The sequence below is a fragment of the Camelus bactrianus genome, chromosome 15, assembly GCF_048773025.1.
Source record: "Camelus bactrianus isolate YW-2024 breed Bactrian camel chromosome 15, ASM4877302v1, whole genome shotgun sequence".
Taxonomy (NCBI): Eukaryota; Metazoa; Chordata; class Mammalia; order Artiodactyla; family Camelidae; genus Camelus; species Camelus bactrianus.
In genome coordinates this window covers 34,539,222-34,567,150 of record NC_133553.1, presented here as the reverse complement: position 1 = coordinate 34,567,150, position 27,929 = coordinate 34,539,222, and the positions used below count along the sequence as shown (strand labels likewise).

The window sequence follows — 27,929 nt, the reverse complement described above, 5'->3', positions numbered from 1 at the left end:
GCCATGTTTTACCCACTGACACCCCTCCCTGGCCAGAAATGCCTAGAATTACTGTGGTAAATGCCTGGCTTAAGGCAGCCAATCAGTAGGCTATTGAACAGTCCATGAAGCATGAAACCCTTGGCCCAAACACAGTAACTATCTTGGCCAGTCAAATGTTCTCTCTCAGAAATTTTACCTGGGACCATGGAGAAAGCAAGTTGGTATGGAAGACAAATGGATGGACAAAAAAGCAGGTAATAGAGACAGTAGCAGCTGAGGCAAAACACAGGTAGCATATGGTAGTGAAGATCTAAACCACTCTTGCTGCTGAGGCACCTGAAGCTGATTTCGATCCAGAACGAAAGACAGCCAGTCTCCCACAAGTGCTGGCCAGTCTATGGGTCCACCTGCTGGATACCCAAGAGTCCATTCCCTTACTGCCATGTGTATCTTTACTTTTGTTTTTTCAGCTAGAGGAAATAAGTGGTAGTTCCTTGCCAACAAACACAACTAGAACAAGAGTTACCATCACTTAATCAATACAGTGGTACCCTGAAAATACATAAAATTATCAGTAAATTATTCATCAGTGGTTAAAAAAACTGTAGGACTTTATTGGGTTTGAATATGTACAAACTAGAATACTGTATTCTACAAATACATCGAAAAAATCTACTTTAGTATAGGACTTGCTGATATGCATCCAATCACTCCTCACCTACTGCATTTGTTGTCAGTCATCCATCTGTCCTGGAACAGATCCCACACTTGCCCCCTCCCACATGTCTCTCTTTCACCAGAGGACACCTACTACCACAGTGCAGTTTGCCGACAAAGTAGCTCCGGAGTGAGATTGCCTGGGTTAGAATCATAGCTCCACCAGAAACCAGCCATTCAACTGTAAGCCTGTGTCCCTCACAGACCCCAAATGTAAAGATAAACATAATGCTGCAATAGTATTTACCTGATAGGAGTTATTGTAAGAAATAAATAAGATTATTTCGCACAAAGTAGTCAATAAATAGTTATTACCATTATTATGATTAAGAAGTTACAATAATACCAAGGATATTATATCAAGGAACATAAAGATCTACAAAAAAAGTTCCCATTCATGACTGCAAAACAAAAATATGCAAAAGTAAAAAAAAAAAAAAAAAATCCCACAGGAGCCTCATGAAGACAACTACACACCTGGAAGGAAATGGTGAGGCATACATTTCTGAATTCAACCAACATGCCAATGATCTCCAAATTTATAATTTTAGTTTCATGTAATTATAGTCAAAATTCCAATGAAATGAAGGTGTGTGAAAATTTGGGATTTAATTCTATACATAATCTGTAATAAAGAGGTGAGACTATCCAAGGAAATTCTGAATAGAAGAATAAGTAGGGAAGACTTATTAAGGTGTGAACCATTAAACATTAAATATATTATGAAGCAACAATCATTAAATCAGAACAGTGTATCTGCAAAAGCAGACAAATGGAAAAGAATGCAAGACCCAGAAAAAGGCCCTTGAATATGTTAGGAATTAAGTATATGATAATGACAGCATTTCAGACCAGAAGGTAAAGAATGAGATGGGCTTTTTAAAAATATTTTTTGAGGTATAACTTAAAGTATGAAGATATTAAGTGTATAGGTCCAGAGCTTAATGAATTGTTACACATATCTGAGTGGCTACCATTCAGATTAAGGCACTGAATATGTTCAGCATCCAAGAATTCTCCCATGTGCCACCCTGCCAGTTAATATGCTCCAAAGGCATCCGTTATTGTGACTTCATCATAACTCATACAAATGAAATCACACAGTAGATATTCTTTTGCCTTTGGCTTCTTTTGTTCAATATCATGTCAAATGAGATTCACCCATATTAAGTATTTGCATTGCTGTGTAGTAATCAATTACATGAATATATTACAACACATTTCTACTACTGATGGAGCGATGTCTTGGCTATTAGGAAGAAAGTCAATATGGGTATCTTTGTACCTGTCTTTGGTTGAACATAAGCACTCAGTTCTGTTGAATGAATCCTCAGGAGGGGAGCTGCTGTATATTAGGATTTACGTATGTCCAGCTTCAGTAGATGGCATGTTTTTCTTTGATTGTACTGACACTCCCACCAGCAATGTACGAGTTCTAATTCCTCTGTCTACAGCCTCATCAACACTAGATCTTATGACTCCTTTTAATTTTAGCCATTCTAATCTAGGTACAGTAGTTTTAATTTGCATTTCCCTTATGATTAAAGATGTTGAGGATCTTTTCATATACAAATTGGCCACCTGGATATCTTTTTTGTGAACTGCCTCTTCAAACTTTTTGCCCATTTTTTCATTGGATTCTCTCTCTTTATTAACTAGTAGGATACAAGGTCAGATACCCACCCCCCACCCACACACAGAGAATATATAATCCTAGTTTTACATATATACCAAATATCTTTTCTTAATTTGTAGTATGCATTTTCTCTCCCTTAAAAGTGTCTTGTTATGAACCTAACATGTAATATATGAATGAAGCCCATTTTATAAATCTTTTCCATTGTGCTTGGTGTTTCTTGGGTCTTGTTTAAGAAATCTCTGCCTACTCCAAAGTCATGAAGACTCTATTCCATGTATTCTTCTAGAAGCTTAAATGTTTTAACTTTCACATTTTGGTTTATGATCCATCTCAAATTAATTTTTGTATATTGGGTGAGGTAGACATCAAAGGCTCTTGTTTTCCACATAGATGTTCAATTGACAAATGCCATTAACTGAAAAGACCAAGAGATCATTAATTTAAATAATAAAATATTTTTAAAGCACTAGAAAATAAATGAAAACATATTGGCTGTAAAACAGTCAAACAGCTCAGAAGTACATAGACTAAAACATGAAAATACTCCTTCCACATTTATTAGGGGAAATGTTTTTTCTTTGCTTGACATCTCCTTTTATGTTTTCATGTTTGTTAATACTTCTTTATGGTTTCCTGCCCACCTTTCTCCACTTTTCTCCCTTTCTCTGTCTTTAGTTGAAATTATTATGTTTTCTTTGCCTGTTCCTTTGTTCTCTAACACAGAGGTCAGCAAACTATGGACCAAATCCAGTGCACTATCTGTAATTGTATGGGCCACAAGTTAAGGAGAATATTTTGTAATATGTGAAAATGATAGGAAATTCAAATTTCAGTGTTTAATAAAGCAAAGTTGGACTGGAACTCAGCCACACCCATTTGTTAATATTTATTGTCTACGGCCGCTTCTGTGCAGCAGTGGCTGAGTGGACCAGGTGCAAGAGAAACAGTACTGCCCACAAACTCCAAAATATTTACTTACTAACCCCTTACAGAAACAGTTTGCCCACCCTTGCTCTAGTGGTTTGGAAATTACAAACTGTTTTATTCTTTTAATAGTCATGCTTAAAATTTTTTCACCTTTCCATTTCTGACAAACATTTAAACTTAAAAATAGTTCTCTCAACACTGAGTTAATAAATAATCCTCCCCCAAACAAAAAATTTTGCTTTCCTCTTGTCCCTCTTCCCAGATTTGTAGAAATCATCCAGTAGTTTCCCCAAATTGCTATTATTATTATTATTACTACTACTACTTCTAATATATTCTTTATGTTTCACAGAAATATTTTTAATAATTTAGACTTGACTCAATAAGTCTGCTGCTTTCTCTGCTTATTGTTTTTTATATCCTATGTCCTTTTCCGTTAGTCCTCTTTAAGGAATTTCTTTCAAAAAATATTTGAGTCTCCACATTCCTGAAATGTATTTTTTGGTTCTCAATTTTGGAGACTAGTTTGGCTTAAAATGGAACTTGGGATTCCAAATCATTTTCCCCTCAGAATTTCAAAGCTATTTTTCCCACAGTCTTGTGTCACTTGATATGGCTAATAAGAAGTCTGACATCAATCTAATTTTTCCCCCTCTGGAAGCTTTACTGATTTCCTCTTTATCCTTGGTTTTGTGAAACTTCACCAGGATGAATCTAGGTATGGAACATTTCCACTAATTCTGCTCAGGAGTTGGTACACTCTCCCAATATGAGTCTCTCCTTAACATTGGAAATTTTCCTTCCATTTGTTAAGAAAATATTATTTTTTTCTCTTCTTCATTCTTTCAGACTTTCTATTTGGAGCTTAGATGTTAAAACTTCTGGATCTGTCCTCATACTTTTTATCTCCCTTCATTTGACTCTGTTGAAGGAAAATCTCTTAGCTTGGTCATCCAACTCACTAATTTGATCTTCAGCTGTGCCTGATCTACTAACTGAGTTTATTTCATCAATCATCTCTTTAATTATCAAGATTTACAACTGGTTCTTTATCACAGCAGCCAATTTTTATGAACAAACAGCAAAACTATAAATTATGGCAAATACAAAGAGCAGTAATTTTAATAAAAATGTTTATTGAATGGTTACTATATGCTGGGTACTGTTCTAAGCATTTTCATTAATTAATTCAAGACAACCTTATGAATTAGGTAAAATTATTCCTATTTTATGGATGACAAAACTGAGGCACATTGAGACTCAAAAGAACTAGTAAGTGATGAAACCAGGTTTCAAATACAGGCAGTCTGGCTCCAAAGCTGATGTGTTTAACCTGCACTAACGGGCCTCTCTGCAATATGTACTTGACTCTCCCTAAGGGTGTTAGTTACACAGAGTATAAATTCTCCTCAGAAGATTAGCTATTCCTCAGAGAGTCTTATCTCTAGACACACTTTAAAGCTGTGTATTTTCCTCCAATGTTAATTCTGCATTGTCTTCATATCTGTAAAGGATGTTCTAGACTGAAAAATACAGACAGGTTGAGTGTATTTCTCCATTCCAAGTAAGAATATCTGTTGCTCCCGTGGGAGATGGGAGCAGCAGGAAGACCCGTGGGGCTGTGACATAAAACTTTTCTAATATTTTGTATATGTTTCAGAAATCCCATTTGGATGACTTAATCAGCCTCTTGGATCTCTCCTCTGAAGATACGATGATTTCTTCCCTGTGCACTTTGCCTTCTCATGTTCCATTTATACATCACTAGTGCTTTTGAATGTTTTTTACTCCCTTTAGCGTAAATGTTTTTCTCCCTTTCATAAAAATCACAGGAAGAATGTGGTTTTTTCTCCTCATTTCACTGCCATCAGTGCACATTTTATTCATGTTTAAAGCAATATCCTGATTTCCTTAACATTCTTGAGATCCTCAAACATACAATTTTATGACATTTATTTCATTAGCCTATGGACTGATAAACCACAGTGCAGCTGATCATGTCATTTGAAATTAGTCTGTATAACTTTCCTGTTTCATACTTTTTCCATTGGAGGACATTCTGTCTATCACCTGAATTTCTCAGACAAGGACTGGGAGTCTGGCAGGTTTATAAAGATAGATTCTGTGGATGCTGGCATGGCTCTGCTCCTTCTTTCAAAAAACCCCATTTATATGCTCAGCATGGCCTTCTCAAGCAGACAGGAGTAATCCCTGAGAATACTCTATTGTCCAAAAATATTCTATAATTTTAAAACCTTGTTTTCTTTGGCTTAAATTCTCTTTTGTCAAGTTTTAGAGTTGGCGGCGGCGGGGGAGGGGGGACTATTTACTTGAGTGTATTTTTAACATTATGCATTCTTTCTCCATAAAAAGCCCTTTTCAGCATTTTCTTCTTCCTTTTTCCACTTTATGGTAGAAGAATATACAAATGACCCTTGATCAACATGGGGGTTATGGGTGCCTGCCCCCAGCATAGTCGAAAATCCACTTATAACTTTATAGTTATCCCCTCTGTATCCATGGTTATGTATTTGTGGATTCAACCAACCACAAATTGTATAGTACTGTAATTCATACTTAACTGAAAAAAAATCCACATATAAGTGGACCCATGCAGTTGAAACCTGTATTGTTCAAGGGTCAACTGTAGTTAAAGGAATCATAAAAATATCTATACTACTCACCTAATGTGCTAAAAACTGAACTTCCAAGATAGAGTAATCCAATTTATCTTTGTTCTCTATGTATTTATTAATTCATTATGTTATCTACTACGGGATTATGAATGCAACACCAGGAACAAAAAGCAGTGTAGAAGAGATAAGATAAACTGTTCTCTTCAGCATATTTTCAATCCTGAATAGACAGTGTGGATGCAACCAAGGAAAAGTTACCCATAGGCCTCTATTAAATGCAAATGAATGATAAGATGAACAGATGCAAATTTTGTATACACTCATATCACAATAATCATGAGCAAATACTAAATTTACTGAGTGTGTGGTTGTGCATAGCAACAGTTATACAAATAAATCCAGAACAAATAAGTTCTATTTCTTAGAATTTCAACCTAAGTCAGGGTGCTAAATGCCACACAAAGTTAGAGAAGCTCTGTCTTCTTTGAACTCACATTTAAAATTAGGTAATGCTCTCTAAATCCCTCCTCTAAGATAATTAACTTCTACGAAGCTCTGACTTTTAAAAATATTGAGAGGAGACAGATAATCAATTTTATAACTTTGTCCTGTAATAATCCTTTTGTTGCATGCCTATATCATTAGGTTTCAAATGTGCTGAAAATACAGACAGAAATCAAAGTGTAAAATATGAGCAAGCAATTAAATAATATCCTAAAGCAAACTGAATTCTAAATATAATTTCAAATTTGAAAAGCCACAAAGGAAAAAAAAAAAGGATATAATCACCCTTACTGCAAATTTCATTAGACTCCACAAAGAGATGATCATATCTATCTGCAGAGAGTAAAAAGTCTTGCTTAATATTGAAGAAATATGTCTATTTATTGATGCTTTTGGTTAGCAATATGAGGCTTCTTGGTTATAATTACAATTTGGGGATTCACCCTACTGTAGGACCAAAACCTATCTTTTATAACATGTGAGATTTGCTATTTAATCAATTTTCTAGATGAAGTGCCTTCTGAGATACCTTTTTCTGTTGCAAAACTGATTCCTAAGCTAAGTATATTACCAGCTCTATACACTGAGAGAGCCAGTAGCAGCTAGCATGTGGCTGGCAGAATAATGTCCCCCACAAAAGATACCACACCTAATTCCCAGAACTGTGAATATGTTACATAGCAAAGAGGAGTTAAAGTTGCTAATCAGCTGAATTTAAGATAAAGAGATTATCCTGGATTAGCCTGGTGGGCCAATGTAATCACAGAGGTCTTTAAAAGTGGAAGAGGGAGGCAAGAAAAGACTCAGAATGATGCACTGTGAGAAGGACTTGACTGGTCCTTACTGGCCTTAAAGATGGAGGAAGGGGGCCAGGAGCCAAGGAATGTGGGCGTCCAATAGAAACTGGAAACATCAAGGACAGACTCTACACAGAGCCTACAGAAAGGATCTGGTACTGCTGATGCCTTGATGTTAGCCCAGTGAGACCCACATCAGGCTTCTGACCTCCAGAACTGTGAAATAATATGTGTTGTTTAAGCCACTCCATTCATGGTATTAGCAGTAACAGGAGACTAATACAGAGTATAATCAGTGGCCAGATCTTAGTTTAATGCCTTTCTTTAATCAAAGCAACTTAGGGTTCCTCAGAGAAATGCTAGGTCTAGGGATGGGACAGGAAAAAATACAAGAATCTTGTACCACCAGAAAAATAAGAATCATTGAACAACAACAAAACAAAACAAATATGAAAATGGGGACCCAAAAGGACCTAAGAGCCAACCTGCAAAAACCCCCAATGGCCAAAGCTGGGACAATTTCAGCAATAAAATAAATAACAGTAGTACTAGATTATAATCCAAAGAATAAAATAAATACTGACAGTTCATATTGGCATAAATAATTGGATAAATAAATGAGAAGGGACAAATCTTTATAGAATTGCAAATGAAATACAGAAATACTCCCCTCTCCAGGAGGTAAAGCTTAATTCCACCTACCCCCTAACTCCAAGCCCTTGTATGTAGACTGTTCTTAGTGGATAAAATACACAGAGAGAGGAGAAAACACTAACTTTGTGGTGGAGAATCCTGGCAGACATCACCTTAACCAAATGATTACCAGTAGTGAGCCAGGTTGCTATCATGAACCTTCCTGATGAGATGAGAAAGGCACTTCACATTTGTGGTGCTTTCCCCCAAAACTATAATCCCCAACTAAGCATGAGGAAATGTCATAAAAAACAAATGCAAAACAAACTCAAAATGAGGGATATTCTACAAAATAGTCAACCAATTCTCTTCAAAAGCACTAAAATAAAGACAGACTGCCACAGAATGGAGGAAGACTTAAGGAGACCCATGTGGTGACTAAAAGAAACATGGGATCCTCAACTAAACCCCAGAACAGGAAAAGGACCTTAGTGGAAACACTGGTGAAATTTGAATGAAACATGTTAATCTCTTATTTTGACAAACGTCCCATGACTGTGGAAGAGGTGAACATCAGGGGAAGATGGGTGAAAACAAGGAAATTTTCTGTACTATCTTTGCACATTTTCAATACATTGAAAATTATTCGATATAAAAAGGTATTTAAGAACATCCAGTGTCAGCATAAACTTCTGTTTAGTTAAAAAATACGAATAGCAGCTACTTTGCAGTCTAAATTTGAAGACCTACGTGTTCTTACTTGGGATTCACTTACTATGCCATTTACTTGATTGTAATAGTTGAAGATTATCAATAACAACATTTTTAAGATACAGTTTGGGTATTATTTTTATTGTGGGAGAACATTTTTAAATCTTGGCTACATGGTATGTTCCTGCCTGGTATTCATTACACAATGGTGCAGCACTCAGAAATATCTGACTTCAAGCATAAGGAAAATATATTCTGTAAGATATATAAGGACTAAATAAGAAAAAAGGTCAATAGGTTTTTGTAAACTCCCCTAATAATGACATATATAGTAAGTACAACAGCTAATTCACTTCCCCCCAGTATTGCAAATACCATCACAATTTACAGGTACCTCACTTAGCCATGGGTGAAAGGACAACTGAAGGCACTAGAGTCATGTTATCTATTGAAATTAAGGTCAAAAAAAAAAAAAAAACCCATAAAGTACATTGGAGTCATCTCTCCTATCATTTTACTGTTATTGTGAAGCACCCTTCTCAGAGTTGGCTCAAATTGATCATTTCAAATTGACTTTATTTGTGCTTCTCTACTAAATGTGAAGCGGACTAAAAACCCTAAAGCTCCCCCCAAATTTGTTTACTGCTTTCTCCTAAAATCACCCTGTTATCATAAAAGCATTCATTTAAGATAGTTTTTAAAATCTACTTATTTAGGCAAAGAAATTCCTTACTTTTCAGTAGACATGAGGACACTGAAAGGCCTACAGTCAAAATATGCTTCAGAACTCACTTCTGGGATGCCTCACAGTCTGAAGCAGTACAACTAACTAACCGAGGTACTGGAGATGGTACACGTCAACGGGATATCCAGTTTGGATAACCAACTGTATTAACTTCAGTAAGTAACTGAATGGATAACCTTAAAGCCCAGAACTATTTTCCTAACCAAAGACTCTATCAACTTCCACACAGCTTGGGGGCTTGAGCTTTGTTAAGAAATTAGCTAACACAGTCAAAGTAAGAGCTTCAATGGATTTCCCTTCCTCTCCAGCAAAAAAAAAAAAAAAAAAAAAAAAAAAGGATTGAAACAACTCTGGCAACTGAAGCTGAAGCTATAAATCAACAATTCAAGAACTTACTTTTCAACTAGCAGTAGAACAGCTAAGATGAAACTCATGTGTTAAGTACCTGAAAATACACAGAGTTAGATGTGGTATCTAGTCACAGAACTAAAATATTTTAATATACTGTCTATATTTCATTTGACAGTTTTCATAGAAATCTTAATTCATGATAAGCATTTAGTGAAATTTACTGAATGAGTGAATCAATCTCATGTAAACACTCTGGGTTGATATGTCTCACATAATATAAAGTCTGACCCCAAGGCTGATTCAGAAGTCAGGTTCTCACATTCTGTTCTGCCATCCTCTTTAATGCAAGATGGCTGCAGCAGCTCCAAGTATGATATGCTCTCACAGTAATGCCTCAAAGCAGGAAAGGAGCAGCATGGCATCATCCCTTCATGAACTTCTCTTATTAAGAAGGAAAGTCTTTCCCAGAGCCTTCCCGTTACATCCCTTTGGTGAGACTGGCTGATAGGCCGAGAAAGGCAATATGAAATATTTTCATCCTCTGTCATGGGATGTGTATATCACAGGGATTCACTGTTAGAAGTAGTGAAGCATCCTCTCTGACCTTTGGGTATTTAGTAATAAATACAACAACACAGGGAAGAAGGCTGCTGTGAAAGCTTCCATGACTTAGATTCAGTAGGAAGCAATAAACTAATCTCTTGTGGCTAGGTGACGAGAAAATTTGCTGTAAGAGTACCAACTACAGTATAATCATTAAGTAGCTAGGAATCCTTGACTAGAAGCCCCCTTTGAAGAAAGGGTCAGAGGGAGCTTCGAATGTATTTATTGTGGAGATTCCTTCCAGGAAGTCCCAAGCAGTTGTTACTCAGGGTGACTAGGCTCACTTACCCTAATGCAGGTAATAAAATTGATGCCTTGAGTATACCAAAGAAACCGGCAAGGGTAAAGTGTTACTGAGACAGTCTTGTGGAGAGTCGTCTTCAATCTAGAAATGTATTCATCTCATCCTTCTGAGTTGTAAAACAGGAGAGTAGCATGAAATTTGTTTAAATAAAACCAGGGTCCACAAATTGGATGGCATCAAAGATATTCATGATTTAAAGGTGGTTCTGGTTTTAGTGAATGTCCATTTTAAGTAGGAGGAAGCTGAGTAGGAAAGGGAGAGTTTTCCTTCTTACTGGAGATAAAGTCTGGTATTATGAACAGTAAATATCTCAAAAAGAAAAATATCCATTCTTTGTACTTAATATTATGAGAGTTAAATAAAATTAAGATGACTTCGATAAATTTAGTGATTCTTAAAACTGTGTGAGCAACATCTTTATTAAATGAACTTACACTTAACACATATAAATTCATTAGTGAAACAGTTAAAATTGAAAATTTGACCACAAGAAACAGATTAGCTTTCCAGTCAATGTTGTGCAGCATGCTCCTGTGTAACAGTAGCATGTGCTATAATCACTGTTTCTCCAGTGTTTTGGGCAAGGTGTACAATAGCTTTAACTGAGTGGTTTTTATTCATGAGCTTTAAAAAGAGAAATGCTTATAAAGCACAAAAGGCATTTTTTAAAAATTCCAGTTATTTCTATAAATCAAATTTGACCAAAAAATTTTTAATATTTTGGCAGACAGGTTATACTCAGGGAGGCTGGACTTAGGAACAGCCTTTGACCCAATTTCAATTATCCTGCTAAGCAGGACTACTGCAGGAGCCTCTGAATATATACTCAGTCTCTGCATGCCTTTAACAAGACTGAGAATGGATAAAAAGTACCTGTCAGAGGCCAAGCTGTTGCTCTGTCTTCTCCCTGATCTCATTCTGAACAATTGAGATATATTTCGCAAATTGTAGTTTTCACCACTACCTTGTGTTGCAGTTTGAGAACTGCAGAATTATATGACAATTTACTTTGAAATCATGAATTCATGTCAGGGAGATTTTTAGTTTAATATGTGACTTGGCCACTTTTAAAATCACTATCTCTTAATGTTTACTCCACTTTTTGTGCTTTCTAGAAGATTCAAACCCTTCTGCCACTCAAGTGTGATTGATTAACAATCCAGAAAAACCAAAGAGCCATGATCTTGGTGGATCAGATGGCACACAGATTTCCTGGTACAAAAATCACCAGGCAAATGGACTTTTTATGACACCTCTGAGTTTAGTATCTCCTTTGTTGTTACTAAGTGGTTACAAAGTTGGCTAAAAATAAAAATCTGTATGTGTACCACCATTAGAAATAGCTGATGTCTAACTGTCAGACATTTTTCTCTTAAAATCTAATTTCATGTATCTTAGCAAACTCTGCAGTTTAGTTAGCTTAACAAAACTTATAATTTGAACTGGAATCTAAACACTTTTAATGGTTTCTTTCCTAGCCTGTTACATAAGTCTGTTGCTTTTATACTTTAAGAAGAAACTTTCAAATTCTAAATTATCGTCCATTCTCCAAACTGGCACTACAGATATAAAATACTATTTCCCTTTAGTCATTCATAAATGAACTACAAGAACCAGATAATTATATTGCAAACATCTGATAAGCAAGTATTTATTTAGAAATAATTAGAGATAGCAACATTAAATACTCCCTAAGGTCATGCCAAATTATCAACAAGCTAAGCCTAGCATAGGCTGAAGCAGGGCAATGCTGACTACTAAGACACATCCATTCTTTTCCTTCATTTCCCCTGCAGACTCAGACTTTAATACACCCATTTGCAGACACACTCCATTTTTCTTGCCTACACCTCTGCCTTGCTTAATTTACTTTGCACTTATTCACTTTAGAGGTTTTAAAATCGGTCTTGTTCTCCAATTCAAAATCTGTTCTCATTTTATAGTTTGCATTTTCATGAAATCCTATCAAGTCTTCAAACTTAAGAGTCTATAATGTGGAAGACACTGTAAGGAGCTTATAACTTGCGGGAAAAGAAAATGGGAAAGCTACATAGGAACTCAAGACAAAAGGAGACAATTTAACAATGATTAAAATGACTATACCAGTGCAAAGTAGGAGAAAGTAAAAATTAGGTGGTCAGAGAAAGAGAATATGGGTCTGAGAGACACGGGGAAAACCAGAGGTCTAATATGTGTCTCTGAAAGGCAAAAGGTGGGAGAGTAGATGTTCCAAATGGAACTACAGAAATAACAGGCAGCAGCAAATAACACTACTGGCATTTAATTTAATCCTCACAACCACCCAATAAAGCTGTAGTACTTTTTCAAAATTGAGATGTAATTGATGCATAACATTATATTTAGGTGTACAACAAAATGATTCCATATATGTATATGGAATGAAATGATGACCATAATATGTCTAACATCCATCATAAGACACAAAGTTTTTTGTCACAAAATGACCACAGTATGTCTAAGTTAACATCCAACACGACACAGTTACAATTTTTTTTCTTACGATGAGAATTTTAAGATCTACTCCCAGCAACTTTCACTATACAATAGAGTATTATTAATTATAGTCACCATGCTATACACTACACCCCCATGACCTGCTTATTTTATAACTGAAAGTTTGTGCCTTTTGATCAACTTCACTCATTTTGCCCAACCACAAACCCTGGCCTCTGACAATCACCATCTGTTCTCTATATCTATTGAGTTCAGTATGTTTGGTTTTGTGCTGTTTTTAACTTTTTGTGGGGACTCCACATGTAAGTGAGATCACCTGGTATTTATTTTTCTCTATTTGACTTTTCACTTAGCATGATGCCCTCAAGGTCCATTGAAATTGGTAAAATTACAGGATGTCCTTTTTATAGCTGAGTAATATTCCACTGTATATATTTACCATTTTCTTTATCCATTCATCCACTGATGGACACTTAAGTTGTTTCCATGTCTTAGCTATTAATGCTGTAAGGAACATGAGGGTGCAGGTATCTTTTCAAGTTAGTATTTTTATTTTCTTCCAATAAATACCTAGAAGTAGAATTGCTTGATCATATGGTAGTTCTATTTTTTTTTTTTTTTTGAGGAACCTTCATATTGTTTTCCACAGCAGATGCACCAATGTACATTCCCACCCACAAGGGTTCCCTTTTCTCTATACCTCACCAACACTTGTTATTTCTCACCTTTTTCACAGTAGCCATTCTAACAGGTGTGGTGTGGTATCTCATGGGTTTGGTATGCATTTCCCTGATGATTAGTGATGTTGCGCACCTTTTCATGTACCTGCTGGCCATGTGTACATCATCTTTGAAAACGTCCATTTAGATCCTCTGCCCATTTTTAAATTGAATTGTTTGTTATTCTGCTAATGAGTTGTGTGAGTTCTTTATATATTTTGGGTATTAAACTCCTTGTCAAATACATGATTTGCAAATATTTTCTCCCATTCCATAGGCTGCCTTTTCATGTTGTTGATAGGTTTCTTTGTTGTTCAGAAGTTTTTCAGTGTGCATTTATCTTTGCTTTTGTTTCCTTTGCTTTTAGTATCAAACCCAAAAAATCATCACCAAGACCATTATCAAGGACTTGCCACCTATTTCTTTATTCTAGGATTCTTAAGATTTCAGGTCTGATGTTCAAATCTTTAATCTATTTTGAGTTAGCTTTTGTATATGGTGTAAGATAGTGGTCCAGTTTCCCCAACACCACTTATTGAAAAGACTGTTCCTTCTTCATTGTATACTGTTGGCTCCTTTGTCATAAATTAAAATGTGGGTTTATTTCTGAGCTCTCTATTCTGTTGTATTGATCTATGTATCTGTTTTTATGCCAATGCCATACTGTTTTGATTACTATAGTTTTCTAATACAGTTTGAAATCAGGAAGCATTATACCTCTAGCTTGTTCATTTTGAAGATTGCTTCAGCTATTCCAAGTCTTTGTGATTTCATACAAACTTGAGGGCTGTTTGTTCTATTTCTATAGAAAAAATGCCATTGGAATTTTGATAGGGATTGCATTGGATCTATAGATTGCTTTGGATAATATGGACTTTTAAACAGTATTAATTCTTGCAGTGCATAAGCACAGAATATCTTTCATTTGTCTCTGAAGATTCTTTCATCAATATTGTAGTTTTTAAGGCACAAGTATTTCACTTCCTCTGTTAAATTTATTCCTATCTTATTCTCTTTGATGCAACTGTAAGTGGGACTGTTTTCTTAATTTCTCTAATAAAATTTGTTATTAGTACATGGCAATGTAACAGATTTTTGTATATTAATTTTGTATTGTGCAACTTTACTGAATTCATTTGTTAGTTCTAACAGTTTTTTGCTGGAGTCTTTGGGATTTTCTATATATATAATGTCATGTCATCTGCAAATACTGACAGTTTTACTTCTTTTTTTCCCCAATTTGGATGCTATCTATTTTTGCCTAATTGCTCTGGCTAGGACTTCCAATATTACATTGAATAAGAGTAGCGAGAGTGGGCATCCTTGTCTTGTTCCTGATCTTAGAGGGAATGTTTTCAGCTTTTCATCACCATTAAGTCTGGTATTAGCTGTGGGCTTGTCATATATGACCTGTAATAGGTTGAAATACTTTCCCTCTATACCTACTTTGTTGAAAGTTTCAATCATTAATGGATGTTAAATTTGTTATTGTTGCATCTGTTTGAAATGATCATATAGTTTTTAATCCTTCATTTTGTCAGTGCAGTATATCTCACTGATTGATTTGGAGATGTTGAAAATTCTTTGCATCCCTAGGATAAATCCCACTTGATCAGAGTATCATCCTCTTAATGTATTGCTGAACTTGGTTTACTAACATTTGGTTAAGGATTTTTGCATCTATGTTCATCAGAAATATTGATCTGTAATTTTCTCTTCTCGTGGCATCTTTGTCTAGTTTTGATATCAGGGTAATGCTGGCCTTATAAAATGACTCTAGAAGTGTTTCCTCCTCTTGTATCTTTTGGAAGAGTTTGAGAAGGATTAGTATCACTTCTTTAAATGTGGGGAAGAATTCACCCCTGAAGCCATCTGGTCCTGGACTTTTGTTTGTTGGGAGGTTTATGATTACTGATTCAATCTCCTTACTAGTCATGGGTCTGTTCAGACTTTCTATTTATTCATGATTCTGTCTTGCTAGGTTGTATGTTTAGGAATTTATCCATGTCTTTTAGATTGTCCAATTTATTGGTATATAATTGTTCACATTAGTCTCTTGTGATTCTTTATATTTCTGTGGTATCAGTTGTACATCTCCTCTTTAATTTCTGATTTATTTATTCGTGTCCTCTGTTTCTTGGTGAGTCTAGCTAAAGGTTTGTCAATTTTGTTTAGGGTTAGGGTTAGGGTTAGTTTCACTTAGTTTCACTGATCTTTTCTATTAGTTAGTTTCACTGATCTTAGTTAGTGATCTTAGTTTCACTGATCTTTTCTATTCCCTTTTTAGTCATGTCCTTTCTTCTAACTTTGGGCTTCACTTGTTCTTCTTTTTCTAGTTCCCTGAGTTGTAAAGATAGGTTGTTTACTGAGATCTTATCAGTGTGAACTCCCCTCTTAGAATTGCTTTTGCTGTATTCATAAGTTTTGGTGTGTTATATTTCCATTTCCATTTGTTTAAGGTATTTTTTGATTTCTCTTTTGATTCCTTCTTTGACCCATTGGTTGTTCAGTTGTATGGTGTTTAATCTCCACATATTTGTATTTTCCAGTTTTTCTTCTTAGAATTGATTTCTAGTTTCATAACGCTGATTAGAAAAGATTCCTTGACATGATTTCAATCTCCTTAACTTTCAGGAAACTTGTTTCGAGGCCTAACATATAACCTATCCCAAAGAATGTTCCATGTGCACCTGAGAAAAATGTGTATCTTGTTGCTTTTGGATGAAATGTTCTGTATATGTCTCTTAGACTACATGTTAGACCAAATGAACTTAAAGCCAATGTTTCTTTATTGATTTTCTGTGTGGATGATCATCTATTGATGAAAGTGGGATATAAAAGTCCCCTACTATTATTGTATTGCTATTTCTTCCTTTAGGTCTGTTAATATTTGTTTATATATTTATGTGCTTCTATGTGGGTGAATATTTACATATGTTATATCCTATTGTTGGACTGACCCCTTCATCATTATATAATGACTGTTTTTGTCTTTTATCACAGACTTCGTCTTAAAGTCTATTTTGTTGGCTATTAAACATGACTAACTCAGCTTTCTTTTGGTTTCCATTTGCATAGAATATCTTTTTCCCTCTCCTCACTTTCAGTCTGTGTGCGTCCTTACATATGAAGGAAGTCTCTTATAGGTACCATATAGATCTTTTTTTTTTAATCCATCAGCCACTCTGTCTTTTGATTGAAAAATTTGATCCATTTTACATTTAAAGTAATTTTGATAGCCATTTGGTTGTTTTGTGGCTCTTTTGTAATTCTTTTGTTCCTTTTTTCTTCTCTTGCTCACTTCCTTTGTGATTTGATGATATCTGTAGTAGTGTGGTTAGATTCCTATTCCTCTATCATTTGTGCATCCACTACAGTTTTTTGGTTTGTAACAAGTAACAAAGTATACTTGTAATAGTCTATTTTAAGTTGATAACTTACATTGGAACACATTCTAAAGCTGTACATTTTTACTGCTCTCTCATGTTTTATGTTTTTGAGGTCACAATTTATATATTTTTAGCTTCTGCATCCCTTTAAAATTATACTTATTTTTAATACTTTGGTCTTTTAAACTTCATTCTAGATTTAGCAGTGATTAACACAGAACCTTTACAACATTAGACTATTCTGAATTTTACTATACATTTACCTTTACCAAGGATTTATACTTTCATATGTTTCTGGGTATTAATTAGCACCTTTTCATTTCAGCTTAAAGAAGTCCATTTAACATTTCTTTGTAAGGCCAGACTAGAAGTGATGAACTCCTTGAGCTTTTGCTTGTCCAGAAAACTCTCTTCCTTCAATTCTGAAGGGCAACTTTGCCAGGTACAGTTTTCTTGATTAGCAGGTATTTTTTCTTTCAGCATTTGAAATATAGCATGATACTCCCTTCTGGTCTGCAAAGTTTCTGCTGAAAAATATGCTGATAGTCTTACGGGGGTTCCCTTGTATGTAACAAGTTGTTTTTCTTTTGCTGCCTTTAAAATTCTTTCCATGTCTTTAAGTTTTGAGACTTTAATTATGTGTCTTGGTGTTAGTCTCTTTAAGTTCATCTTACTTGGAACTCTCTGGGCTTCCTGAATCTGGGTATCTGTTTCCTTCGCAGGCAGAGGCAGTTTTTAGCCACTGTTTCTTCAAATGTATTTTCTGCCCCTTTCTTTTTCTCTTCTCCTTCTGGGACCCCTATAATGTAAATGGTAGACCACTTGATGTTGTCCCATAATTCTCTTATATTATCTTCACTCTTTTTCATTTTCTCTGCTTGCTGCTCTGGTGGGATACCTTCCACCACCCTGTCTTTGAGTTCACTGATCCTTTCTACTACTTCATCAAATCTGTTAAACCCTTTTATATTTTTCAGTTCAGTTATTGTATTCTTCGGCTCTGTGACTTCTGTGTGGTACATTCCTGTATTTTCTATCTCTTTGTTAAACTTCTCGCTATGCTCATGCATTGTTCTCCTGAGCTCAGTAAGCATCTTTAAGACTGTTATTTTGAACTCTTTTATCAGGTAGATCACTCATCTCTGTTTCATTAAGGTCTTTCCCCAAGGTTTTACTTTGTTCTTTCATTTGGAATATACATTTATTTCTTCATTTTCCTTGACTCTGTGTTGGTTTTTTTAATGCGTTAGATAAAACACCCGCCTCTCCCAATCTTGAAGGAGTGCCTTCTTGTAGGAGATGAACCTTATCATTCAACCCTTAGTTATCTCTTAAATTTCTAGGATTGTCTAAGCAGCCTACTTTATTCTTAGGGGCTCTCCGTAGTTGAGAGCGTGCTGTTGGGGAAGATCTCAGCACCTTGATTCAGGCTGACTGGAAGTCAGAACCTCGGGCAGCAGCTTTTAAAGAATGCAAATATACCTCTTTTAAGGGAAGACTTGGAGATGGGCTTTTCTGTCCGCTCCCTCCACACTGAGTCCTACAGTGACGGTTGGTTAAGAATTGTTTCTTTGTTTGCTACTGTCCCACTAAACCCATGAACACAAGTCCACTGGCTACAAGAGCCAATCATCAAGGGATATGTTCTCTGGGTGACAGCTACAAAAGCCAGAGTGCCAGACAAGTATACAAGCTCCTTTCTCAGAGACACTGGTGACCAGGGGTGGACCAGAGAGTAAGTGAAAAGATATGCCCACCCTATCCTCCAAGGTCTCTGAAGAGGATTACAGTCCCTTAGGTGTATGTTTAATTAGAAGCCTGCCCCGTGGGCCACAGCCAGGAAGATAAGCAAATAGGCCTCTTTCACAGAAAAACTGGTACTTTTCAGTCAGCTGCTTTTGCACTGGGTCCTGGAGTACAGCCAGGTGAGTGCACAAGAGCCCTTTAAAAACTATTTCTCAGTTTAGTGTATAGCCTATGGGTCTCATGGACACAAACCCCATTGGCTTTCCAAGCTTGATGTTTGGAAGGCTCATGTCTCAGGTGCAGGTGTTAAAAATTGGGGTGCTAGATGTGGGGTTTTCAAAACCTTCACTCCTGAGGGAGAAGCTCAGAGTTGTCAGATTCCTCCAATTGCCCTCTGTTCCTGGCTGTACCTGTCCAGAACAGTTTTTGTCTGGCTGAACTGCTGGGAAGGAAGAGGAAAGGAGTGTGCATTGCTTCAAATACTGCAGATTCTCACTGTTCTTTATGAATCTTGGCAAATTTTTCCTGAATATATGTTTCTTCATTTGCTATATGTCTGCAGGACCATTTCTAGACACTAGATGACTATGATTTCAGAATTTTCACTAGTTTCACTGGAGAGTAGATTTACACAGCTCCTCCTACTGTCAAGCTGGATGTGCCTCTCAGGTCACTTTTTATGGCCAAGATGTTTTCTTGATTATTGTTTTAAATATTACCCCTTGGAATATTTTAGGTTACTTTGTTTTGACTGGCTTCATTAAAGGTTCAAATTATATAGATGTTAGACCTCCTTTGATTATCTTCCATTTCAACTACTATTTCTCTGACAATTTTTTTTCTTCTTCTTCTTCCTTTCCATTCTCTGTTTTCCTATAATGCTCTTTATTAAATTTTCACTTTACTCTACTTCCTCTTGGGCATCTTATAATTTACTCATTTCTCATGTAATTTTTTCTTTTTTTTCTTTTTGGCTTGAATTCAATTGACTCCTATTACATTTCTTCTTGTTTTTTTGTCCATCACTATTCTTTGTATTTCTCACTCAAAAGTGTTTTTATGCTTATTTGATGATAGTTCATTCAGTTTAGAGTGTTTACAGTGTAAGCTTTTGTTTTTTCAGTTCAGTCCACTACTTAAGTTTCTTTTATGGATCTAAAATCCTTTTATGGTTACTGGGTTTTAATGGATTAATTCGGGGTTGGGGGGGAAGGTGGGAGTGAGCAAAAATTGTTTTTTCTTGCTTCCCTTTTTATTCCTGCAGGCTTTTGAATTTCCTTGTTTTCCTTCACTGTCACACTTCTAAGGGGAGCTATCCCTTTTCTGTATATCTCATTCTCCCTCAGAAGCAATGCTTCTCTGATGCTGCCACTTCAGGTCCCATTGTCTTTCTAATCAATTCCCTATACATTGTGCTGTGAACTACTATGTCCTGACCTGTGTTCAGCATTTTGGCATTTAGCAATAGGCCTTAATCTTTCTGGGGATGCTTCTGTTTGTGCTTCTTCTCATCTGTCCATGGCCCTCTACTCTTAAGCCTCTCTTCTCTCTGGGAACCCACAGGTCTGCAATGGTGGGAAGACAGAAGAACTCTTTTGGACCTTATTTCTCTGCTTAATATTATAACCTTCTAATTGCTTTCTTTGTCTCCTAGTCATGCTGAAGAGATGAGTGATATGTGGTTTTATTTCTTCTGATTATTGATTGGATGATTTTTTTTTTTAAGAATGAGGAAACCCAGGGAGTTGCCACTGTCCTCCAAAAACCTTTGTAAGAAGGCTTTTAAATATGGATTAAATCCCTTTATTAGACACAAGGTTTTAATTTTCTTCTTCGCTTCCACTGTTGTCAGGTTTTGTCAGTTGTATTTTTCTGAATGTAATTTGTTGATTTCATACATATTTTCTTTTGTTTAATTTCATATATATTTTCAAGCTCATTCACATAATGTTCTTAATATTCTTTTACTAACTTTTATGTAGAATCAGGAATAATAACTAAGATTATCATTCTTGATCAGTCTTTTTAAAATACTGACAAAACCTGTGACATTTCTCCCACCAAAGGTGAAATCTATGCTCCCTCCCCTAGAATTTTTGAGAACGGTGACTTCTTCCACCAATAATGTCCTCTGTTTGTGGTGCTATATGAATTCTGGGGCTAAGTTATAAAATGCCTTGTGGTTTCTTGGTGGTTCTATGGGGATGTCTGCTCCAGGGAAAGTCAGCTGCCATTTTAAGAAATCTGACTATCCTGAGACCACAATACTGTAAAAGTGGCAAAAAGAAAGACAACACTATAAGCATGAAGGCAACTAAAACACAAACACACCATGCTTCTTACTAGTCTATCCTGAGGACAATGCATGCACTTTGCCTTCACAAATCCTGAACATTTTCAGTACACTGACAGAAACACAGTTTAGAGGGCAAAGAATTCAAATAAGAAATATTACACAGGAAACTACAGAAGTGTAGATGTAAATGGATGAGGCTGTCAGTATAGTGGGTGCCTCACATACTCATATGTGAATAACTAGTTTTGAATATATTTTTAGTCTGTTACCACTACTTCACATTAAGAAGTGGAGAGCAATTAAGATTTAACATGCAATGCAGAAGTATCCCTATCACCACTCAGTGAATGTGTTGCATTCTTAACTGTGAAAAGCAACATTTCTAGGAATGTTAATATTATAGTATACAACAAGTACAGTGAAAAGACTTTAAAAAAAAAAAAAAGGATGGATTAGGTAAGTTTAGAAAACATCAGCACCTACTATAATGCCTGGAACCAATGGGTAATCAATTAATATTTATCAGATGAATGTGAATCAGTTCCATACAAGTACCTCATCAGCCCAGATGAGTTTCTGGGTCTAAATTACCACAAGCATGACTTGCAATAAAAAGTTACAGGGAACTATATTCAGTATCTTGTAGTAACCTATAATGAAAAAGAATATGAAAACAAATATATGTATATGTATGACTGAAACATGCTGTACACATTGTAAACTGACTATACTTCAATTTAAAAAAAGGCATTTAACCTTAGGTGAGGACAGGGGGCAGCTACTGAACTATCCATTCATATCCTTCAAATTTTTGGTCCCTCTGGAACCATATCTACTTCCTTAAGAATAGTTTATTCTCTTTCAACGTTAACATATTTTTTTGAAACATCTAATCTGTTATGACTCCCTAAGGAAAAAAGATACTGCTGATTATTTTTAGGCTAGGGAGGAGAAAAGGAATGGCTGTGATACTTAAGTGGAGTTTAGTAAGTTATTCTGTAGTTCTAAAGTGAGTAAGTACATCACCTATGACATACGTGAACAACTGAAAATAACTTGTGAATAACCTACCAAATCCAGGAACACTTTTGAGACTGGCTTTGAGGCAAATTTTCTCTAATCTGAGGTAGCTATATCTCATCAGGCAACTCCACAGGAACATCCAGTCCATTCTTGTCCGATGATTCATGATAATGACACTTCTTTCTCCCGGAACAAATGCATCACCTGTTATAATCACTTTTACACCAAACATGGTTTCCAGTAATGCCTAAGGAAAAAACAATATAGATACATAACAATTTAAAGTTATGATTTCCTATAGGTAAATTTTATCATGTCCTATAAATAAATCTACTTTCTAATAAGTCAAAACATAGTGTTTCCCATTATTCTTGCTTCTATAATAAAAAATCAGGAAAAGAAGTTAACCTGGAAAAGTATAAAGGCACTGTTTCTCTTGTCAGTTTTACTAATTTAAGTTTCTGGTACTTTCCTAACTTAAAAATGCTAACTTTCATTGAAATCTTCAATATAGATTATTAAAACAAAAAAAAGTGCAAAAGGCATACAAGATTCCACTGTATATTTTGTAACGTCATAGATACATAAGATTACTTTTTTAAATAAAAAGGATAGTCGAGAAATTTAACACTGAATCTAGGGCTGAGGGAACAGAAAGTCAAAATTTTCATTTTAGACCTTTGTGGACTGTTCAAAAAAAAAAAAACAAATACACTTATCTGTTTATTTTTTAAAATATACAAAGAATAACTAGATGTTTACTAAAGTGCGGGAGCCCCAGTACCTACAAGAGTGCTTGACGTAGAAGATGCTCAAATATTTGTTGAATTTGCTTAATTAACTTTTCTGGTGGCCAGGCATATAATATATATAAAATATTCTGAAGTATATAACAGACTAAAAGTTCTTGAAAGAACAATAACTGATAGTAAGAATCCCTGATTACTGATTTTAATGCCCATTTAAATTTTTTGATAATTTACAAGTAACAAATTTACTAGTTAATATATGACTACAGGAGAGAAAACTGGTCCAAGGCAGATAAAAGATAAGAAAATCAAAGGTTCCCTTTGGCAGTATCATGAAAACTTTGATCAAATGTAGCAAATAAACTGTGGTATAGTCTGACAATGGAATATGATACAACAATAAAAATAAATGAACTATGGGTATCTACAGCAACATGGATGACATACAAGCATAATACTGAGAGAAACAAAAGAAATAAGAATATATACATTAAAATTAGGAGAGTTCCCTTTTCTCCACACCCTCTCCAGCATTTATCGTTTGTGGACTCTTGAATGATGGCCATTCTGACTGGCGTGAGGTGATACCTCGTCATAGTTTTAATTTGCATTTCTAGCGCAACTGAGCATCTTTTCATGTGCCTATTGGCCCTATGTATGCCTTCACTGGAGAAATGTTTGTTTAGGTCTGCCCAGTTTTGGATTGGGTTGTTTGCCTTTTGGTTATTAAGTTGTATGAACTGTCTATATAAGCTGGAAATTAAGCCCTTGTCAGTCTCATCTTTTACATCTATTTTCCCCCATTCCATAGGCTGTCTTTTTGTTTTGCATATGCAAAAAGCTTATAAGTTTAATTAGGTCCCATTTATTTTTGCTTTTATTTCTATTGCTTGTGTAGAATGCCCTAGGAGAACATTGCTAAGATTTATGTCAGAGACTGTTTTCTTCTAAGAGGTTTAAAAAGTCTTGTCTTATGTTTAAGTCTTCAAGACATTCTGAGTTTATTTTTGTGTATGGTCTGAATGTTCTGACTTCACTGATTTACATGCAGCTGTCTAGTTTTCCCAACACCATTTGCTGAAAAGACTGTCTTTACTCCATTGTATGTTCTTGTCTCCTTTGTCAAAGATTAATTGACCAAAAGTTTGTGGGTTTGTTTCTGGGCTCGCTGTTCTGTTCCATTGGTCCATATGCCTGTTTTTGTACTGTTTTGATTACTGTTGGTCTCTAGTATTATCTGAAGTCTGGGAGGGTTATTCCTCCAGGGTCATTCTTTTTCTTCAGTATTGCTTTGGCAATTCTGGGTATTTTTTGATTCCATATAAGTTTTAGGATTATTTGTTCTAGTTCTGTGAAAAATGTCCTGGGTAATTTGATAGGGATTGTATTAAATTTCTAGATTGCTTTGGGTAGTATGGCCATTTTAACAATGTTAATTCTTTCAACCCAAGAGCATAGAATATCTTTCCTTTTCTTTAAGTCATCTTTAATTTCCTTAATGTTTTGTAGTTTTCTGCATATAAGCCTTTCACTTCCTTGGTCAGATCGATTCCTAAGTATTTTATTTTTTTGGATGCAATTTTAAAAGAGATTGTTTTACTTTTCTGATATTTCATTGTTAGTGTAAAGAAATGCCACTGATTTCTCTATGTTAATCTTGTATTCTGCTACCTTGCCGAATTCTTTTATCAGCGCTAGTAGTTTTTGTGTGGAGGCTTCAGGGTTTTCTATATATACTATCATGTCAGCCACATACAAGGACAATTTTACCTGGAACCCTCCTATACCTTGGTGTAGAGCTTGGTGCAGCTGTTATAGAAAACAGTATGGCGATTCTTCAAAAGACTAAAAATAGACTTACCATATGATCCAGCAACCCCACTCCTGGGCATATATCCAGACGGAACCTTAATTCAAAAAGATACATGCACTGCAGTGTTCACAGCAGCACTATTTACAATAGTCAAGACATGGAAACAACCTAAATGTCCATCAACAGATGACTGGATAAAGAAGCTGTGGTGTAGTTATACAATGGAATACTACTGAGCCATTAAAAAAGAATAAAATGCCATTTGCAGTAACATGGATGGACCTGGAGATTGTCATTCTAAGTGAAGTAAGCCAGAAAGAGAAAGAAAAATACCATATGATATCACTTATATGTGGAATCTTAAAAAAAAGAAAAAAAAAAACAAATGAACTTACTTACAAAACAGAAACAGACTCACAGACATTGAAAACAAACTTATGGTTATGGGGGTCAGGGGAAAGGATAAATTAAGAGTTCAATATATATATATATAAAATAGATGAACAAGTTTATACCATATAGCACAAGGGACTATATTCAATATCTTGTAGTAACTTAAGGTAAAAAAAAAGAACATGAAAACAAATATATGTATGTTCATGTATGATGGAAGCATTATGCTGTACACCAGAAATTGGCACAACATTATAAATTGACTATACTTCAATAAATATATATATATATATATAAACTAAAAAAATATATAAATATACATTAAGTGTCCACATTTAAAACTTTCTAAAACAGACAGTAGTTAAGATATTCTGGGGGTAAATACATATAGGTAGTAAAATTATAAAGACCAGCAAGGCAATAACTAACTTACAAGTCAGGTTACTGGCTCTTCTACTAAATAGGATGGTGTTGTGATTGAGAAGCTAGGTGGCTTGCTGGCTGAAATATCTGAAGTATTACAGAGTATTAACATATTAACAGAGTAAAACATTATCATTTGGGCTAAAGTAGCTACAAAATGCCTGTGGTTTTCATCAAATTTTCAAAAGTGTCCATGACCACTCATAATTATAACCCCTTCTCCAAAGTCTGGGAAGTTAAGTTCCAATACAGAAGAGACTTCATGATGGAGAGGATCACGGAGGAGTCCACTAAACTTGGACCCGCAGCAAGAAATACAAGTATAAAGGGCCATCACCTACCAAAATGAATCAGTGAATTATGTGTCTTGGCCCAGACGATATGTCTGAAGTCACTATCCAATGTGACATCAGCCCCACTCTGCATTCCAACTATGATATATACTCAAAATCCGAAAAAAATTAAAACACAGGATGCCCTTTCTTTAACTAGCAGAAAGAGCAAGTTGACTACTAATTGTGCATTGTACTATAGAATAAAAATCTTAAGCCTATGAATCCCAAACCTCAACTCTAACCTTGCATGTGCAATTTCTCATACATGTTTCCTATGGATCCCAAAATAATCTTCAGCTTTTCATTGAAGAAAATGTCAAAATAATGAAATCCCAGGCTGTTTTGTTTGTCCAGGATAAACATATCACAAGGTATGTCTTCCCTGCCATCCAGCACTGTATCAGCACTGTGCCTGAAAAGTTACATACAACCTTCTGGGCAGCCTGGTTGGTCCATCCATCTGTCCGTCCTTCCTTCCTCCCTACTTCCCCCTTGAAAATTTCACAGGGAAGTACCTACAACAGACCAGCACCTATCAGTAAGTCCAGCTTAGCCAGTTTTTTCTGAATGGTGGACCAATTTCTCTAACTGACCATCAGATGAAGTGACTGGTTTGCATATTGTTTTCAACACAAGAATCATATTCAGCACCAGACCACTCACATCTCAAACATTCCTTCTTATGTCTCCACTCACCCCTCATCCATGCTAGTACAGGTAAATGAAGTATACGATAAACAGATGTATGACATAATTCTGCTATAATAGTATTGGTACTAGTAGAATCAGCTACTATAAAATCCAGCATTTCTACCAGAATAATAGATTTCAATTGTGTACGTGGCTGTGCAGAAAGGACTATACTTCCCAGATTCTATTACAGCTTTTAGCTGTTCTCATTAATGGGGTGAGCAAGAGAGATTAGGTGCAACTTGTAATTCACTGGTCTAAAGGAAAAGTGCTGGCTCTGCCCTTCCTTCCGTCTCCACTTCCTGCTGACTAGGGCAAAAAAGTGGTGGTGAACAGTGGCTCATACAGAAGAGGTTATTATGCCAGGCTGGGTGGGAAGAATCTGAGTCCTTGAATGACATCAGGGAGCAGAGCTATCCTGCCAACCTGGACCTGAGAGTGAAGCAAGTTCTACCTTATTTAAGCCACTATGTTTAGAATTTTCTTTGATAATGCAGTTTAGCCTACCCCCTAAAACTTACATAGTAGCAAACACTTACTGCTTACTTTGCAAAGGGTGTATTCATGATCTCATCTAGTCATCACAATAACTCTCTGAGGTAGGTGGTGTTACAACTCCTTTTTTACAGATGAAGAGAAGTTTAGAGAAGTTAAATAGCTTAGCCAGGTTCAAATGACTTAGAAGGTGGTAAGGCCAACAGTGAAACCAAATGTCTGTCTCTAATATCTCTACCAATAAGCACCCTGCTTATATGATTCTCCAAACAAATTATACTGATTGGACACTGGAAAGCATAACATTTGCAATGATTTCCACCAATGTGGTATCTCAAAAAGTTCTCAAAACTCTTAAGGTTTTGGTAGAGAGATTCAGCCAAAAACATGTGCTTCATAAGCAAAAATTATAAACTATATAAATTTTATGATATTAAAGAAAAGTAGAGCAGCAACCTATAACTTATAAAAGAAAATCATTTACCTCTAAATGTTTGGCTTTAGTATCAGACATACACTGCTGAATCTGGAATGGATCTCCAAAGATCATCTACTCCAATTTCCTTATTTTACAGATGATGAAATAAAAACCTTTAAAAAAGTTACATAAGTGATTTGAAAATTTATAATGTTCGATACAAAGTGTCTCTGGTTTTATAAAGGCTGTAAATGGAATTAATTAACATCTAGACAATTTGTAGATGACTTTTTAGAAATAGCTACTTGTGATGGTTGATTTTGTGTGAACTAAACAATATGCTTATTTTACTTAATATATATGATATTTCATGGAGAAATGCTTTGTAAATAGGCAAGTGATACTGATTAAAGAAA

At 35.5% G+C, this 27,929-nt stretch overlaps 1 protein-coding gene across 4 annotated transcripts in view; it reads right to left on the bottom strand.

Annotated features, from left to right (window-relative positions):
* The window catches only part of LCLAT1 (lysocardiolipin acyltransferase 1), a 162,782-nt gene that overhangs the window by 70,058 nt on the left and 64,795 nt on the right, over positions 1-27,929 (bottom strand). For 2 of the 4 annotated variants that reach the window (XM_045511767.2, XM_010948437.3), the window contains exon 3: positions 22,246-22,444. The exons of 1 other annotated variant lie outside the window; for it this stretch is intronic. In XM_045511767.2, the coding sequence (XP_045367723.1) occupies positions 22,246-22,444 (199 nt within the window). Of the gene's footprint in view, positions 1-22,245; positions 22,445-27,579; positions 27,687-27,929 lie in introns of all 4 variants that reach the window. One more of the 4 variants, XM_010948438.3, reaches the window with a different exon arrangement.